The sequence below is a fragment of the Pongo abelii genome, chromosome X, assembly GCF_028885655.2.
Source record: "Pongo abelii isolate AG06213 chromosome X, NHGRI_mPonAbe1-v2.0_pri, whole genome shotgun sequence".
NCBI lineage: Eukaryota > Metazoa > Chordata > Mammalia > Primates > Hominidae > Pongo > Pongo abelii.
Window position 1 is genome coordinate 15658349 of NC_072008.2, and position 17736 is coordinate 15676084.

At 37.7% G+C, this 17736-nt stretch overlaps 1 protein-coding gene across 2 annotated transcripts in view; it reads right to left on the reverse strand.

Moving 5' to 3' along the window:
• Positions 1 to 17214, reverse strand: part of ACE2 (angiotensin converting enzyme 2) — a 41649-nt gene extending 24435 nt beyond the window's left edge. Inside the window, exons 1-8 of one of the 2 annotated variants that reach the window (XM_054543949.1) lie at positions 17153 to 17214; positions 16696 to 16984; positions 9709 to 9867; positions 7032 to 7125; positions 6516 to 6659; positions 4146 to 4258; positions 2557 to 2662; positions 285 to 382 (exon numbers count right to left, since the gene is read on the reverse strand). In XM_054543949.1, coding sequence (XP_054399924.1) covers positions 285 to 382; positions 2557 to 2662; positions 4146 to 4258; positions 6516 to 6659; positions 7032 to 7125; positions 9709 to 9867; positions 16696 to 16881 — 900 coding nt within the window. In that variant the 5' untranslated portion in view covers positions 16882 to 16984; positions 17153 to 17214. 2 annotated transcript variants of the gene reach the window in all.
• Between the last annotated feature and the right edge of the window lie 522 nt (positions 17215 to 17736).

The window sequence follows — 17736 nt, forward strand, 5'->3', positions numbered from 1 at the left end:
ATACCAACCAGTTGACAATTCTACATCTTACTGCTTAATGGAAAACTCAGGTAATCTCCATTTCAAATACCTTTCAATGAGATCAATACTACACCTGCAATTCAAGGTATCTGAGGCCATTGTAAACTGCTTTTCCATGAAAATATAGCTACATAAGAAATAAATTTCAATTAGCTTAAATTTTTTGTTTACATGGTTTCACATAAAAATAAAAATAGAAGGATGACATAAAAATAAATGAAGTTGAGAATTTAGATTTAGTTTTTAAGGGTTCTTTTTCCTACCTGGTCCACCATTGCATCAGTAACATCTATGTTTGGTTTCTGTCCAAAGGGAACTGTCAAAGAGTACAGATTTGTCCAAAATCTACCCCACATATCACCTATTTTTTAAAAAGAATCTGTTAGTATATGACAACACAGCAGAAATGTAGACATAATTTATTAAATACATGGACCATCATTGACACTGTAAATTAGAAAGAGATTTCTATAATCTACCATCCATGGTACAAAATATTACAAATTAAGCTGTTAGTAATTCCTAGTGTTGCCTTCAAAAGAGATCATATAATATCATCATTCAGGAACTTCTACTAACTGGTAACTAAATTCCACTTTTATTCCTATATTCATGTACTTAACTTGGTGACTTTGTAAACATCTGAAACAAATGTTAAGTTGTATTCCAAGGCCAGGGACCATAAAAAAGAAGATGTATCTAGAAAAAGTCAATCTAAGAGCAGGACCAGAATCCTGGTGCCAAAAAAATGGGGCAACAAACTTCATGAAGAGTACGCCTGTAATCCCAGCACTTTGCAGAGCTGAAGCAGGCAGATCACTTGAGGTCAGGAGTTCGAGACCAGCCTGGCCAACATGGTGAAGCCCTGTCTCTACTAAAAATACAAAAATTAGCTGGGCATGGCAGCTTGAGCCTGTAATCCCAGCTACTCAGGAGGCTGAAGCAGGAGAATCGCTTGAACCCAGGAGGCAGAGGTTGCGGTGAGCTGAGATCAGCCACTGCACTCCAGCCTAGGCGACAGAGCGAGACTCTGTCTGAAAAAAAAAAAAAAGTACTCCCTAAACTTATATTTTAAAACATAAAATTTAGTAGTGATACATGTGAAGTCCTATGCTTCAATTTTAAAGAAAAACCTATCCATCATAAAAACATATATGTGACATCAGGCTAAAGCACAGTCCACATGTAAAAGACCAAAAATGAGCCAACAAACAGTATGACCTGGCTTCTAAAGCATAAATATGAACTTGAGCTAAATCAATAGAAGTAGAACAAAGGTAGTCATGGTACCATGTCTTTCTTTATGTTGGTCAAACCTCATCTGGAGTAACTGTTCATCTCTGAGCATGATAATTGAGGAGGGACATTGACAAAGTATAACTCATCAAAAGGAGAACAATTATAGAAAAGTGAGGTTTTAAGGAATGGTTGATAATGTATAAGATATTTAACTTGACAAAAGAAAATAGTGTAAACATGACAGTAACAATAATAGTCACTAAAATGTATTGCACCAGGTACTATGCTGTATCTTATATGATGGTTCTTTATGAATATCTGGAAGGTCATCTTGTAGAATAGGAATTGACATTCTGGGTAACCTCATAGCATGGAAATAGGACTAACGAATGGAAGGCATCAGAGGGGTGTTGCTTAAGTTCCACATAAGGTAGAATTGTGCTACATTGGTTCCATGTAGCAGTAAATTAGTCTACATTGGAATGAAGAAATTATCCCATCACACCAGACAGGTTTAAGCAGAAACTGAATTACTAAATAATGCTTGCCATTGACATTGTAGGAAGGATTTCCATATTACTTTAGAGTTAAAAGTCTCCACAGGTCCTTTCTCCGCATTCTCTCCTGCTGACAGACACGAGGTTTGGCTGTGGAGATTAGCTTCCAGCAACTTAGTTTGACTATAGTAGAAATGCTATGTATGCATGGCATGAAATTTTCAAATATTTATATTTTATTTGGCCTCAGCTGCTGCGGTGGGAGAGGGGAAGATGGTCACTTTCATTCATTCTTCACTCATACGATTCCAAGCCAAGCACTTTTCAGCAAGAGTAATTGGTGAGGTCTAGAATGAACTTAGGAAGCTTTCGCCAAAGCTATAACCTTCTGTTACCCCTGACCACCCCCAGCCAACCAAGCTTTGATAATATGGTACTAAAATCTCAAATTCCACCTTAAGAGCTTAGCCAACCAACTTGAATACTAAAAATTATTTTCCCCATTTCCACTCTCATTTGAGCCTGTAATTCTTTCTCTAGTTATCTTAAATAACCCCTTTATCATTTGAATTGCAGCCAAAATAATAACTCTTTATGTACAAAAAAAGTAATACAATAGAGAATTGTTTAAAATAGACTTTTGGTTGAAGAAAATACTTTCAAAATGCGATTTCTACAATGTTACTAACCACTTACAGAATTTTTCAAAAGTTTTATGTTAAGGCTCACTCAAAAAGGCAATTTTATTGTTAGAAATAACAAAGAGCCAAGTACACGAAGAATTCGTGGGGCTGCTTACCAAGCAAATGAGCAGGGAGGCATCCAATTGGACTGATATAGGAAGGGTAGGCATTTATCAACTTTGCCCTCACATAGGCATGAAGATGTTCATATAATGGTTTAATCTGAAAAGTCCAGGAAGAAAGCTTAAGACCAAGAGTAACCAATTCTAATTTCCATTCCACAACACTAGAAATAGGAGATTCTTTAAACAACTAGAATTTCCCCAAATCATAATAATTCTTCTCTCAAATTTCTGGAAAATTTAAAAGTATTCCTTCTTCCTAGAACTTGATGATAACTCCACTGCATAAATCAATAAACATACTTGGGAGAACACAGGTCCCAAAATAAAAGCAGATGCAAAAAATATATATTCATTTTTAAGATTGTTACCTACTTCCTTTGTTTTTACATTGAGGTATAATTTACATAGTATAAAATTCACCCATTTTCAAGTGTGTAGTTCCATGAGTTTCAATAAATTAAAACTACCGGGAAACCATCACCACTATCTAGTATTTTAATATTTCTATAACCACAAAAGGTTTCTTGTAGTCAGTTCCACTCCGATCTCCGACTACTCTGAGTATATCAGAGTCTGTTTATCCATTCACTAGTTGAAGGACAGCTGGGTTTCCCAGTTTGGGGCTATTATGAATATTGCTGCTATGAACATTTGTGTATGGCTTTCTATGGATAAGGACATGTTTTCATTTATTTCATATAGAAACCTAAGAGTCATGGTAAGTGTGTGTTTAACTTTTTAAGAAATTGCCAAACTGTTTTCCAAAGTGACTGCCCCATTTTACATTTCTTCCCGCGGTGTAAGAGGGCTCCAGCGTCTCCACATTCTCCCCAATACTTGGTATTGTCTATCTTTTTAATCATAGCTATCCTGGTGGGTGTGGAGTGGATTTTCATCATAGCTTTAATTTGCATTTCCCTAATAACTTTTTATTTGCCTATTTGCCATTTGTGTAATTTCTTTGATGATGTACTTATTCAAGTCTTCTCCCCATTTCCTTTTTGGGGAGTTGTTTGTCTTACTTCCGTTTTTGATAGCTCTGCCAAACTATGGCTGTGACAAGGTAACTCACATCAGAAGTTTGAAGGTTCAGGTACAGGGGAGGCATGGGGCCAAAATGAAGGAAAAACATCCATGGGACATTTCTGTTCACAAAACTCTCTCTTCCCTATGAAGACTAGCTTACTCAAAGTAATAGTATCAATTGTCCTGAGGAAGGAAGCAAAGTCTATAGCTCTGCTAACACAGGAAGACAATGCCAGCCCCAGGTAGCTCAAGAAGATCATTCCTACTTATAATCTAAAGGACCATTTCTTCTTATAATATTTCTTTCTTATAGTCTTTCTATTGGTAATTAATGGTCAGTGACTAAAAGAAGGAGGAAAGCAGTGCAATTCTGATCATCTGTAGGGGCTGTCCTATTATTCTCTAAAATCTTTCAAACTGTAATATTCCATAACTTTATGAGGCCTGGGAATGGCTGACCAATGTGTTAAGAATGAGCCAGAATGCCTTTAGTCACTGTCCCTCTTTCCCATACACTGCCCCACAACTATTTCTGTGTACAGTTCCTTGCTTACCTCTTCAAAGGTATGTTCCACATCTTCAATCAATTGGCCGCGGCTGTAGTCATAGCTATCTACCCCGTTTACTTCATAGTCTCCTCTCCAATAATCCCCATAGTCCTCATAATCTGTTTTTGTTTTTTTTTTTAAGAGAAAGGGAAGAACATAAGGGAAAGAAAGAGAGAAAGCACAATATACATAGATTAGCCTTGCTGGGAGGTTAAAAGAAATTTAAAGGCTTATCACATTTTTATTGTGATAAACATCAATTCAAAGGGATGCAAACGAATAATAACATTAAGTAATCTCTGTTTAAGCACTTGCTCTGTGCCAGGAGTTTAAATGTATTATTTTATTTAATAAGCACAAGAACCATACAAGATTGTCATTATTATAACTCCCACTGTGCAGAGTAACAGCCTGTGTTTATTTTTAAATAAATTTTATTGTGTATATTTAAGGTGTACAACATGATGTTATGAGATACATATATAATAAAATGGTTACTATAGTAAAACAAATTAACATATCCATCATCTCACATAGTTAAGCATTATCCCCCCATGGAAGAGCAGCTAAAATCTACTCATTTTGCAAAAATCCTGAATACAAAACATTATTACTAACTACAGTCCTTATGTTGTACATTAGATCTTTAGACTTGTTCATCCTGCATATCTGCTACTTTGTATCCTTTAACCCACTTCTCCCCATATCCCACCCCGCTCCACCTCACCCCTGGTAATCACTATTACTCTATCTCTGTATATTTGATTTTTTTGTAGAATCCACTTTTGAGTGAGATGATGCCATATTTTTCTTTTTATGTCTGGATTATTTCACTTAGCATAATGTCCTCCAGGTCTATCCATGTTGAGGCAAATGACAGGATCTCCTCTTTTTTAAGGCTGAATAATATTCCATTCCATATACCTACCACAGTTTCTTTATTCATTCATCCCTTGACAAACACTTGGGTTGTTTCCCTATCTTGGCTATTGCAAATAATGCTGCAGTGAACATGGCAGTGTAGATATCCTTATGAAGTGGTAATTTCATCTAATTTAGGTATATACCCAGAAGAGGGATTACTGGATCATATGGTAATTCTATTTTTAATTTATTTAGGAATCCTCATACTATTTTTCCATAACAGCTTCACCAGTTTATATTCCCACCAACAACCTGTGCTTAGAGTGGTTAAATCACGTGTCCAAGATCACACAGCTGGTAAGCAAAAGAAGCACACTCCTAGTCTCTTAACCCTGAGTGTGTACTCTCTTGATACACCAGTTTGTATCTTTAGCTTTAAAATATGTGACTGGATCTCTAAGTTTTTAAATTCTTCTTTTGTTCAGGGCCTTTTATTTTTAGATCAGACCCAACTCATCTTTGACTCTGCCACAGTGAACCTGTGTTTGTTTGCAAATTATATGTATCAATAGCATGTTTCTATGTGCTTTCTTTAGTATCTCACCATCAGGAAACACAAGCTTGTGTTAGGATATTAGCTAATAAAGTTTGTAAACATAATTTAATAATTTTTATTTTTACATTCACATTGGCAATTAATGATCAGGAAGATGAGGAGAGAAATAAATATTTGGATGAAAGGACATGCAGGATATTGTTTTAAAAATGGTGATAAGCTATTGTCTCCAGCTTGCCTAAGGCTTAAGAATACTGAATTTAAGTGGCAGTGAAAGAAATGTTAAAACAACAAATGCGGGAAAAAATTCTTCCTTACTCAACCTCAGTGGGCAGTAAATCATCAAAGCAAAATGTGAATCATGATTCCATGACTTCAGCTCACTATTCAGGGAAGAGAATAAGTTAAGAGATATGGAAATTCCTTCCTATGTTAAGATTTTTTATGACCACATAATTTGAGATATAATTACAACTGCAGAAAATAATACATTTCCAGCCTAAACTAATCTGATATTTTTTCTTTCTGGGGTATCGCCCTAAGGTAGACACACAAATGACCTTTGAAAGTGAACTGTGGGGGCTTTAGACAAAAGACAGTGACTCTGTCTTTCATCCTGAGAAATGGGATCCCCCCCACCTTAATCCCCAGACTCCCTCAGGAACTTTTAGGGGCCTGAGATCTTCCTAGATTACTTATAATTCATAATTCCTGGATAATTTATTTTAGGCCTTGTAGTTGAGTCTCATTCTTGAGCTTCTTGAATTGTAGAATGCCAGTGCACCTTTTCTTTTTCCCCAGTAATTTATTTTGAAAACAAGTAATCTGAATTGTTCAGGAGATGATTGTTAATTGAGGGGTTTCCCTGATATCAAAGGGCAGGCTTGGTAATGCAGAAGAAATAGCCCCGCGGCCACACAGAGAGCTTCAGGACCTCTACAGATCAGCAAACTTACGATTTGCTCTTGCCATCTCATTTTTCAAGACCACATACTCTTCATATAATGGCCTCAGCTGCTTGCCGACCTCAGATCTCCAGCTTTCCCAAGCCCAGAGCCTCTCATTGTAGTCTAAACTGTTTGCCATTATTTCATTCAAACCTGTTATCCCAAAGCACACAAAGACAAGAAAAGATGCCTTTGTAAAAATTTTATTTGTAAAGAACTACATGAACTTTAAAGAATTAAAAGTAAGGTTGGCAGACATCAGATCATAAAGTGGTTAAATAAAATCTCATGATTCATTCATTTCCTTGCCCTTATAGTTCCAAAATATGTCTGCAGAGAAAATAAACCACTGAAATGACTTACTTATTGACTTGATCAAATTAAGTAAATGTGATACAATTTACAAGAAAGTTTTACTAAAAGTTAAAAGAGCATCTATGTGTTGAAACACACATATCTGCAATCATTTTTAAAACTTGAGAGAAAAGTAAATTTCATAATCACTGCTCAAAATTAGTAGCCTACCTGGTTCAAGTAACAAGCATTCCTGTGGATTATTTGGGTTACAAACTTTTCCAGTACTGTAGATGGTGCTCATTGTATTTAGAATTGTGTTCAACTGCAAATTTAAGATAATAAACAATGTTAACAATGGAAATTTTGCTGAAGAGAATGCTAATATAAAGATATCCTTTTGGCCACATGATTTTTTGATTACTCAAAATACAGCAATTTACTTCTTTGCCATGTATCTTTCTGTATGTGGAGAAGGAATAGCCCAGTTAAGTTTCCCCACTGTCAACTAGCACAAAGTGCTATAAGCACATAATAAATATATATGGAGTAATTGAAATAACCAGATCTATCAAAACCCAAAGAATTTTTCTTATCTACACATACACAGAGAAGTGCATTTTTTGTTTCATTCAGCATTTATTGAACCTGTAATATGTCCTACACTCTGACAATTCTGAAATGAACAAGTCAAAGACCATAAAGTCATAGGACAGTGAGGCAGCCATGAAATCAATAACTATTAATACATAACAGAATGACAAGTGCTATAACTGTCACCAAAAAGTGATGCGGTAGTATAGGAGCAGGGAGAAATTAATAACTAATAACCTGGAGATTCAAGAATGGGTCCAAAGAGAAGGGAAGATAAGAGCTGTGTCTTGGAGAGAAGTAGGTATTGGTCATGTAGAGAAGGGAGGTAGAGGGAAGAGTCTAAAAGATGGAAGGAGGTTGGAAAAGACAAGGCATTCCCAGGGGACAGTGAGATGTTGAATGAAACTGGAGCGATGGTGTTCATTAGGGGAAATGAAAGACATGAGAATGGAGAGACAAGCAGGGGCCAGATCACGAGGGACCGTCTATGCCATACTAAAGTTTTTAAACTTTACCCTGCAGATAAAGTGAAGGTGATAGAGTGAAGCAGTGCTACTCCAGGTGTAATCCGTGGACCAGTGCAAGTGACAAATAGTTCATTTCCATTCTGTGTTAAGTACAGGAATTAAGAGAATAAAAGTTTATAAACTTTGGAAAACAATTTGATATTTCCATGACATCTAAGCATGTAATCAATGAACTTAAGCAAGTATTGATCTGCCAAGTATTGATCTGCAAATTATTGGAAATAAAGGAATAAAGGAGGGAGAAAGGAAAGACGGGAGGGAGGAGAGAAGGAGGGAAGGAAGAAGAGAAAGAAGGAAGGAAGGAAGGAAGGAAGGATGGAAGGAAGGAAGGAAGGAAGGAAGGAAGGAAGGAAATGGTTCTCTCCCTCAGATTGATTTAAGAAGCACTGGATTAAAGGATCTGTTTCTCCTTCTGCTGTTTCCCTTTGGTTCTGCCTTGAGAGTCATCCTAAAACATGAAATAGATCCTATGTTTAAAACTTCCACACAATCCCATAGTCCAAAGGAATAAACCTAAATTCCTTACCATGGCACAAAACCCCTCATGGTCTCTCTCTACCTCTTCTTCAATCTCCACTGCTTCCTCTCCATCGAATCTAAGCACCCTTGAGTCCCTCCTCTTCCCAAACACTTTAAGCTCTTACATGCATTTCAGTGGTTTTCGGTCCTGGCTGCACATTAGAATTATCTGGGGATTTTTTAAAAAATAGAATTTCTAGGCTCCACCTAGGCTAGACCAGACTGTTTATATGCGAATGGGCAAGGTTTCTCATAGTGTCCTTGTTGGGGGAAAAAAATGGAGAAACATAGAATGGATAAGGTAAAGTGGATTGATAATTAGTTGGATAATTGGACCCAAAGAATGCAGAAAAATAAATGTTAACTTGTAGAAAGATACATTTCACATGGTTTTATCTTTGCCTTTTTGATGCACTTTTATTTTTATATTCACAGATTAGAACATACAAAGTTCCAGAGGACAAGCAACTGAGAAAGAAGACTTTCTTTTTAAATAGCTAAATATTTTAGATTAAAAATATTTCAATAGGCTATATCAGAGGTCTGCAAACTGTGTTCTGCAGACCAAATCCTGTCTGCTGCCTGTTTTTGTAAAGTTTTATTTGAACACAGCCATACTTGTTCATCTACATATTAGCTACAGCTGATTTCCTGATACAACAGCACAGTTGACTCGTTGCAACACAGACAATACTTAAATACACAAAACTTAAAATATTTACTGTCATCTGTTCGTTTACAGAAAAAAAAGTTTGCTGTTGACATTGTGGACAAGATCATTCTTTGTTGTTGGGGGCCATCCCATGCGTTGTGAAATGTTCTGCAGCATCCCTACCCACTAGATGTCAACAGTATCCCCATTTGTGGCAACCAAAAACGTCCCCAGACATTGTCAAATATCCCCGGAAGGCTAAATCACCCCCAGTTGAGAACCACTGACATAGACTAACTGTATTCTTCAGGCTGCCTGATCCTTCAGGAAGGTGACCTAACACTAGGGGGTGTCCATACACACCACAGTGCCAGGGACAATCTCAGTTTAACTCTGTGTTTGAATATAATTATTACCAGTGTCTTTCACTCTCAAAAAGATTCCAGTTTGAATAATAAATTATATGGACACCTTACCTAGGCATAGAGAGAGCTTTTTCTAACATCAGCATTACTATTTTTTCAAATAAAGGCAGCTGCTGTGGGTGATATTAATGTTTAATATTTCCCAAATATTTCAACTCTTGGGATCAATGCTAAAATGTTCACAAACGTACCCGTTTGCTCTTGTCTTCTGAGAGCACTGAAGACCCATTTTGCTGAAGAGCCTGCAGCTGAAGCTTGACTGTGAGATTCTGAATTTCTTGTAGTGGATACATTTGGGCAAGTGTGGACTGTTCTTTTAAAAAGGCAGACCATTTGTCCCCAGCATTATTCTGAAATGACATAAAAGAAAATTGAAGTTGGAATGGCATTGCTTGAAGAGATAGAACAGAAGATATAGTCCAAAGAATATCTGGTGAAACATTTAATATTTCCTGAGTGATTTAGTCCTCTACTCCGCTCAAGGTCAAGGTTTAGGTTAAGAGTGACCAGGCCACTTTTGACCACTCTCTCTCTCTCTGGCCTATTGCCTGGTTTTCCCAAGGGTCCTGTCCCCAGAACTGGAAATGAATTCTCACAGATAATCCACATTGTGGGGCCCTGGAATTTATAGCCTTAGTGCTGTGACATAGATGAGTTGGCCAAGAATTCAAAGACGAGTGCTCTAAAAAGAGAATCCAGTAGAGCTCAGAGTGGACTTAATGAGAATACAGCTGCCTAATAACAATGGAAACCATAAGAAATGAGAACCAGTTCACAGTAGCCTCCTAGCTGCCATGACTTAGGCCAGGGATTTTGATCTCAAGTTAGGATTCCCAAAAAAGGCTTCCCAGAAAATGGACATTGGTAGCCATGGTGATTTTCTACCAGCAAAAGAAATCATCAAGCAAGTGATGATGCCAGGACACATTCCCCCCCTCCTGAAGCTTGAACATCAGTTGGAAAGTGGACTTCTCCAAACTACTCTAGTGTAGTCTTTTCTCAACGTACAAATTCATTTCCATCTATCAAAGGCCAAAATGAGCAACTACTTGGTATATTGTACTGCTCTAGACCACACAAAAGAGATAACGTGTGAGGAAAGTAAGAATTCCGCTCCTGGACTCAAGTACCTTAGCCTCTCTGAGCCGCAGTTGTCTTATCTGCAAAATGAAAGTAATAATAGGACTTACCTCCAAGGACTGTTGTAAGGATTCGAAGAAGTAACAAAAAAATGAAATTCTTACAAGAGTGCCTAACACATCCTAATCATTCAACAAATGTTAGTTATTTTATTATTTATTTATTATTTATTATTATGTTATGATTTATTTTATATTTTGTTATGTATAGGGGAAAAGTCGTTGTCCTTAGATTGCTTTCAATTTTATCAGACAGATAAGATATGCATTATAAATGTTCATTAATGAAACATAAGCGTATATAATAATGTATAAATTATGAGTGGGCCAAGCAGTTTCTGTTACAAGAAAGAGAAAATTCATGCAGATGACTATATTTGGCCAAGCCATCATGCAGAAGTTGCAACTTAAGACAGACCTGAAAGTAGGTAGGAGTCAGATGAGTAGAGAATACTTTGCAAAATAATTTACCTCATTTGATTTTCTTAACAACACTATGAGGTAGAAAATCACTCTCTCTCCTTTTTTGTACATACAGAAAGGGGCTGAGAGAAATAAACAGTGGAGCTGGCAATGAGCCACCAGCATTTGATCCTGGCCCTGTGGCAGACAGACTCTTAAGAATGCTCCCGTGATCTCTGCCTTTGGTGGTCACACCCTTGTGTGATCCCTTCCCCATAAGTATGAGCAGACCTGTGATTTACTTTCAACCAATAGCATACAACACAGGTGACAGGATGTTCATGTTTACGTTACATAAGATTTTAACTTTAATCTTGATAGAAGACTCTCTCCTTTGCTGACTTGTTGCAGCAAGATGCCACGTTGTGAGCTACCCTATGGAAAAGGCCACATGGCAAATAACTAAAGACGGCCTCTGAGTAATTGCATTGGCTTGGAAGTAGATCCATCCCCAGTCAAGCCTCAGAAGAGACCATAGCTCTAGCCAGCACCTTGAATGCAACCATATGAGACTTAGAAGCAGAAGATCCAGCTGAACTGTGCCTGGACTCCTAGCCCACAGATACTGTGGGATATTAAATATGTGTTGTTTTAATCTGCTAAGCTTGTGGTAACTTTTTACATAATAGATAACTAGTACAGCTCCCACAGGTAGAACTTCAGGCATGATTGCACTTTCCAGGCCAAGGAATTTCACTTTTACCCTCTGAGAATTAGGCAGTCACTGAGGGTCTTGACTACGCATGTGACATGATGGAAATGGTGCACGGAAGCGGCAGTAATGAGCCACACAAAAGACAGAGAAAACAGTGGCAGTGAAAATGGAAAATAGGCTGTGTGTGGTGGTTCATGCCTGTAATCCCAGCACTTTGGGAGGTTGAGGTGGGAAGATCGCTTGAGCCCAGAAGTTTGAGATAAGCCTGGGCAACGAGGCGAGACCCCATCTCTGCAAGTAATACAAAAACTAGCCAGGTGTGGTGGCTCACACCTGTAGTCCCACCTACTCAGGAGGCTGAGGTAGGAAGATTGCCTGAGCTTGGGGAAGTCGAGGAGCCATGATTGTGCCACTGCACTCCAGCCTGAATGACAGAATGAGAATCTGTCTCAAAAAAAAAAAAAAAAAAAAAAGAAAGAAAGCAATTTCTTTCTTTACTGAACACTCACAACCTCTCAGAAACTGCTTTTTGATTAATCTTCACAACAACCTTGTGAAGGAGATGTTATTGTCTCAACTTTACAAATAAGGGAAATGAGGCACACAGCAGGTAACTTTCCCTAGGTCACACAGCTAGAAATTAGAAGAACCAGGGCATCAACCCAGTGTTTACTTCTGAAGCTAATGCTCTGAACTATTATCCTATAGGCTGTATTTGACACATTCTATCTAGTCTTCTCTCTAACATGCAGGAGTGGGAAGAAGTGAGCTATGGGAAGAGGAGTTTGGTCTGCAGCACAGACTCATCTATGCAACCCACCTGACTCACTTCTCAATCCCTACCTGGCTTCACCCAATCCAGATGATTTACTGTGAAGCAAAATTTCTGGTAAAACTTTCATACCAAATTATAGGAATAATTTTACTCTCTATCTATAGGAAATAACTCACTACCTCCCAAAGGCCTCAGTCTTAGAACATTGTTTATCATACTACATGTAGGAATTTTGAGGCTATCCAATTTTATTTTATTTATCACTACCATCCTATATGTGTTATAATTATATCACCAAAAAAATCACTTTGTGTTGCCTTGCATTTTGGCCCCTGAGGAGGTATTATTCCTTGCCAAGCTATTCTTTTAATATTATTTACAATTTATTCTGTATCCTTACCCTAGGGCTCCCAAGCCTAAATAAAACAGATAGCTTAGCAGTTATGCAAAGAATCAGTCAGTTCATGCGTATCTATCAGATAATTTAGTGGTTGATAGCTATATTTAGGCTGAATGATGAATGGAATGAAGCATATATAGCAGCTTACACAGCCCCAGGCTTGAAAGGAACCATTACAGATAAAATTGGTGGCATTCCACACTACCTCTGGACAAAGGCAGGAGAGAAGCAACTAAAACTGCAACAGTTTCTGTAGCCATACAAGGGAGTTTTGGGAGTAAGGCACACATTGTTTGAGATAATCACAAGAAATTAAAACACTCTCTAAACCCCCTCTATAACTGCAATGGATAGCATATTCCCAACTTGAGAGAGATCCTTTGTAATTTCAAGGACTGTAGGCGTAAAATCCTAAATTATATTTTAAAACATTCAAAAAGATACTCTGCTCTTTTTGGCCCTAACTATATGCATAAATTAAATATATGATTTATCAGGCCATAGGTCTGGTGGTCTTTACCCCACTTGTGATAATTGTATTTAAACTATTAAAATCCTTTTGTAAGAAGTTGTTTGAGATTTAAAGTATTGACAACTTATTTTCTCTTTTTCTATAGCTCACTATCACCTAAACCAGGCTATATACTTTTAGTAACCTCTAAACCATTTCTTCCCCTGTAGGTGTGACAGTTCCATGAAGACAGAAAATGAAAAACTGAATGGAATCTTTAGCATCTATCCAGTACCTTGGAGCCCAAAAGTCTCCCAGGAAAACTTTCACCCTTGGCTCCCATATGCTGGCTCAATTTCCAGACAGAGCTGTCAAAACCGCATCGGGTTCAAAGACAAAAGCTGCCTTGGTTACTTTCTAAATATGCCCAGGTACTAGCAAATTAAAAAAAAAAAGTATTCCATTTAACAGAATAGGTAATGTAAATTATAAGAATGTGAATTCCGTAACTCAAGCTTAGGATTTAAGAAATTATTTTTTCTTTATTTTGGATTGGGGGTTTAATATTTTAACATTTAAAATTTTTAATCTGTATGAACATTTTTATTTTTTCCTAACTTTATCTCATGGGAAAAAAAAAGTGCTCGCCCCTGAATTTTATTTTATGTGCTGCACAGTGATCTTCCCCGACTTGTACCTGTGTGTAGGTGTTCATGTGTATTAAGGGGCATGGGACAGACTCATTAGAGACAGGGATGAAATTTCCTTGGGTATATACAGAATAGCAGTTTAGAATGACCCTGCTCTGAGTTCACTGTGACTCTATCCCTGGAGACAGGAATAGGTTCAGAAATGGGGCATGCCCAAGACCCTCGGGGCCCTGGCAGCAGGGGGGCTGAAGAAGCTCTAGAGACCACGCAAAGAGTAAGTGTGGTAGGCTAGGTGCAGTGGCTCATGCTTGTCATCCCAGCACTTTGGGAGCCTGAGGCAAGAGGATCGCTTGAGCCCAGGAGTTCAAGACCAGCCTGGGAGACAAAGTGAGATCTCATCTCTACAAAAAAAAAAAAAAAAGTTAAATGAGGCGGGAGGATCATTTAAGCCCAGGAGGTCAAGCTGCAGTGAATCATGATCATGCCACTCCATTCCAGCCTGGACAACAGAGCGAGACCCTTCAAAAAAACAAAAATAAAAGTATGGGCCTCGTGCTCTGTCTTCACGGCTTCTAATAACTCATCAAGAAATAGGTACAATGTGTCCTTGCTTTTGTTTTTTGGCCAGGAATTGCTTGATCCTGAAAGTCTTGTAAGAAAACATGATGAGAAATGGAGTCAACCACACATACCACAATGGCAGAGAAAGGGAGAGAGCTTTGGAAACCTGTTTTAACCAAGCTTTTTTTTTTCCATATCTCTAGCTGATGGACATCTCCACACTTCTACATCAGCGGCTTTATGACACTATACTGATCAAGTTTTGATGCCTTCTATTATTTTGAGGTATATTCTCACAGTTTGACATAAGGATCACCACATTAGGTCAGATCCATAGGCTGACAAAGATATTCTGACTTCTGAAAGTTACACCATAGGACAATATGGGAATGGTAGATTATCCTCAATCATGTCACTCTGATAGGATATGAACATACACATGTCATGCAGCCCAAATTTCCCTTCCTGTATCAGTTATTTATTGCTACACTAATACTACATAACAACTTTGTTTGTTTGTTTTTTGTTATGTAATACTACATAACAAGCAACTTTGTTTGTTATTTAGTACATAACAAATAACATTTTGTTATGTAACACTAAATAACAAATAACAAACCTCAGTGGCTTACGCGGTCATTGTTTACCACTAGAAACAATATTTTGGGTGGCAAAATTCTGCTTTGGTTATAGTTTGAATCGTTTTTCCAAATACTTGTCTGTATATTGAACTGCCAAAAATTTACTTTATGGCATATTATAAATATTTATTTTATGGAAGAACTTTTTTCAGATTTTGCAAACCTTCTTTGAGGTAAAAAGTATATCACAAACACCAAGATTTGAAGCACTAAGTGGCCTTAGAAATATTAATGGTAATTTCTTTCTCTCTCTCTCTCTCTCTTTTTTTCTGATAGGGTCTTGCTCTGTCTCCCAGGCAGTGTCAAGATTTCAGCTCAGTACAACCTCTGCCTCCCGGACTCAAGTGATCCTCCTGCCTCAGCCTCCTGAGTAGCTGGGAGTACAGGCGTCTGCCACCACACCCAACTAATTTTTGCATTTTTTGTAGAGACAGGGTTTCGCTATGTTGCCCAGGCTGGTCTCGAACTCCTGAGCTCAAATGATTCACCCACCTCGGTCTCTCAAAGTACCGCACCCAGCCAGTAATTTCAAATATTTTACTTATTTTCAGTTAAGAGTGGGTTATTGATCAGCAAATATTCAAAACTGGGGATTACAGAGCAAGTTATTTAATCTAAGAAGTTCATTTATTGTTAACCCCAAAAAAGATAAACTTGATCATCAGAAAGTCTCATTAAAATAAATCTTCACTGCGTTTAATTTAGTGAGTCAGTACATACAATCTTTTCTTAAATAAAGTTGTTTGATTTCTCAGCACTTAAACATGTAAGGATACTGTTTTGGGATCTGTGAGAGAAGAAATTCCTAAATCCTTGCACTTGTTAAAGCATCTGGCTTTCCCAGAGCATTCTGATATTTGTCAGAACTGGTTTAATCATAGTCTTTTTGTTGTTTGTTTTTGTTTTTGTTTTAGAGGGCTCTGCCTGGATTCTGTGACTTTTTGGAGTCCCTTGGAGGTCTGTGACAAAGAGGAAAGGAATTCCCAAGTCCAGCCTCACCCAAGCCCTGATTAGCTTAATTACTAGTTTTTTCACTAAGCCTCCAGTTGCATTTTTCAGTTAATATATCATTTGTAGAGAATCTTTAGATATTCCTATTGATATTGTAGGCTAAAGGAAATTATTAACTCAATAACTTATGGCATTTCCATGAAATGCTTTGAAATCCTGACTGTGATGAGAATCATGGTGGTAACTTTATAAAGAATATTCACTTGTTTCCAAGCATCTGGATTGAGACCAGTGAATTATTTTGTAACAATTTTCTGAATGAACCCCAGGGTCAATTAAGTTTAGTTATCTGTGACTCCAAAATCAGGTATATGGAGGCAAACATCCAATCTCACAACTCAGAGCATTTTTTTGATTTCCCTTTTCAGTTTCATGGGCTGTAATCTAATCTTTAAGAGGCAACAAATAGCCCAATAGAGCCATGAGAACTCACCATGTTTTGGACATTCTCTTCAGTAATATTGGTGTTATAATTCCAAGAAGCAAGTGAACTTTGATAGAACAGGTCTTCGGCTTCGTGGTTAAACTTGTCCAAAAATGTCTTTGCCTGTTCCTCAATGGTGGACTGAGCAGCAGTTACAGCAACAAGGCTGAGAAGGAGCCAGGAAGAGCCTGACATCGTCCCCTGTGAGCCAAGATCACATCCACTGAATGACTTTCCCTAGACTAAAACCTCCTCATGAGATTTTCTCTCTTATCAGCCTTTGAACTTGGGTTGGGCACTGAGCAGGAAAGACCAAAAAAAGAAAAAGAAGAAGAACACAGTAAACAATCTGCTGAGCCAATATAAAGTTCATCCTGGAGAGGACAGATATGTAACAGATTTTAGAATAATTTTTTAAAGTAAATCAAATAAGAAAACGTTATTCTTTAATCCTAGAGAAACTTACCTCTCCTGTCACTTTATGGCCAAATCAAAACCGGTACTTTTGGTTAATATTTTCCTAGAAAGCTGTTAAAGATACATGGAAAATGTTATAATTTTACAGTGACCAAAGAGGTCTAGAACTAGGGATCATGAAGATAATGTTGGTGTTTGTATGGTTTTCAGACAATTTCATTAATAGTTATCTCACATTTATTTTTATTTCAAGATCATATTCCCAGAAACTCTCTACTTGGGTAACATTTTCCCTTCCAAATACATGACTTTGCCCTTGTCTTTCTGGAATTCATATTTCTGATCAGTTTTTTTTTTTTTTTTTTTTTTTGAGACTGAGTCTCGGTCTGTCGCCCAGGCTGGAGCACAGTGGCGCGATCTCGGCTCACTGCAAGCTCTGCCTCCCAGGTCCACGCCATTGCCCTGCCTCAGCCTCCCAAGTAGTTGGGACTACAGGTGCCCGCCACCACGCCCAGCTAATTTTTTGTATTTTTAAAAGAGACGGGGTTTCACCGTGTTAGCCAGAATGGTTTCGATCTCCTGACCTCGTGATCTGCCCAACTCGGCCTCCCAAAGTGCTGGGATTACAGGGGT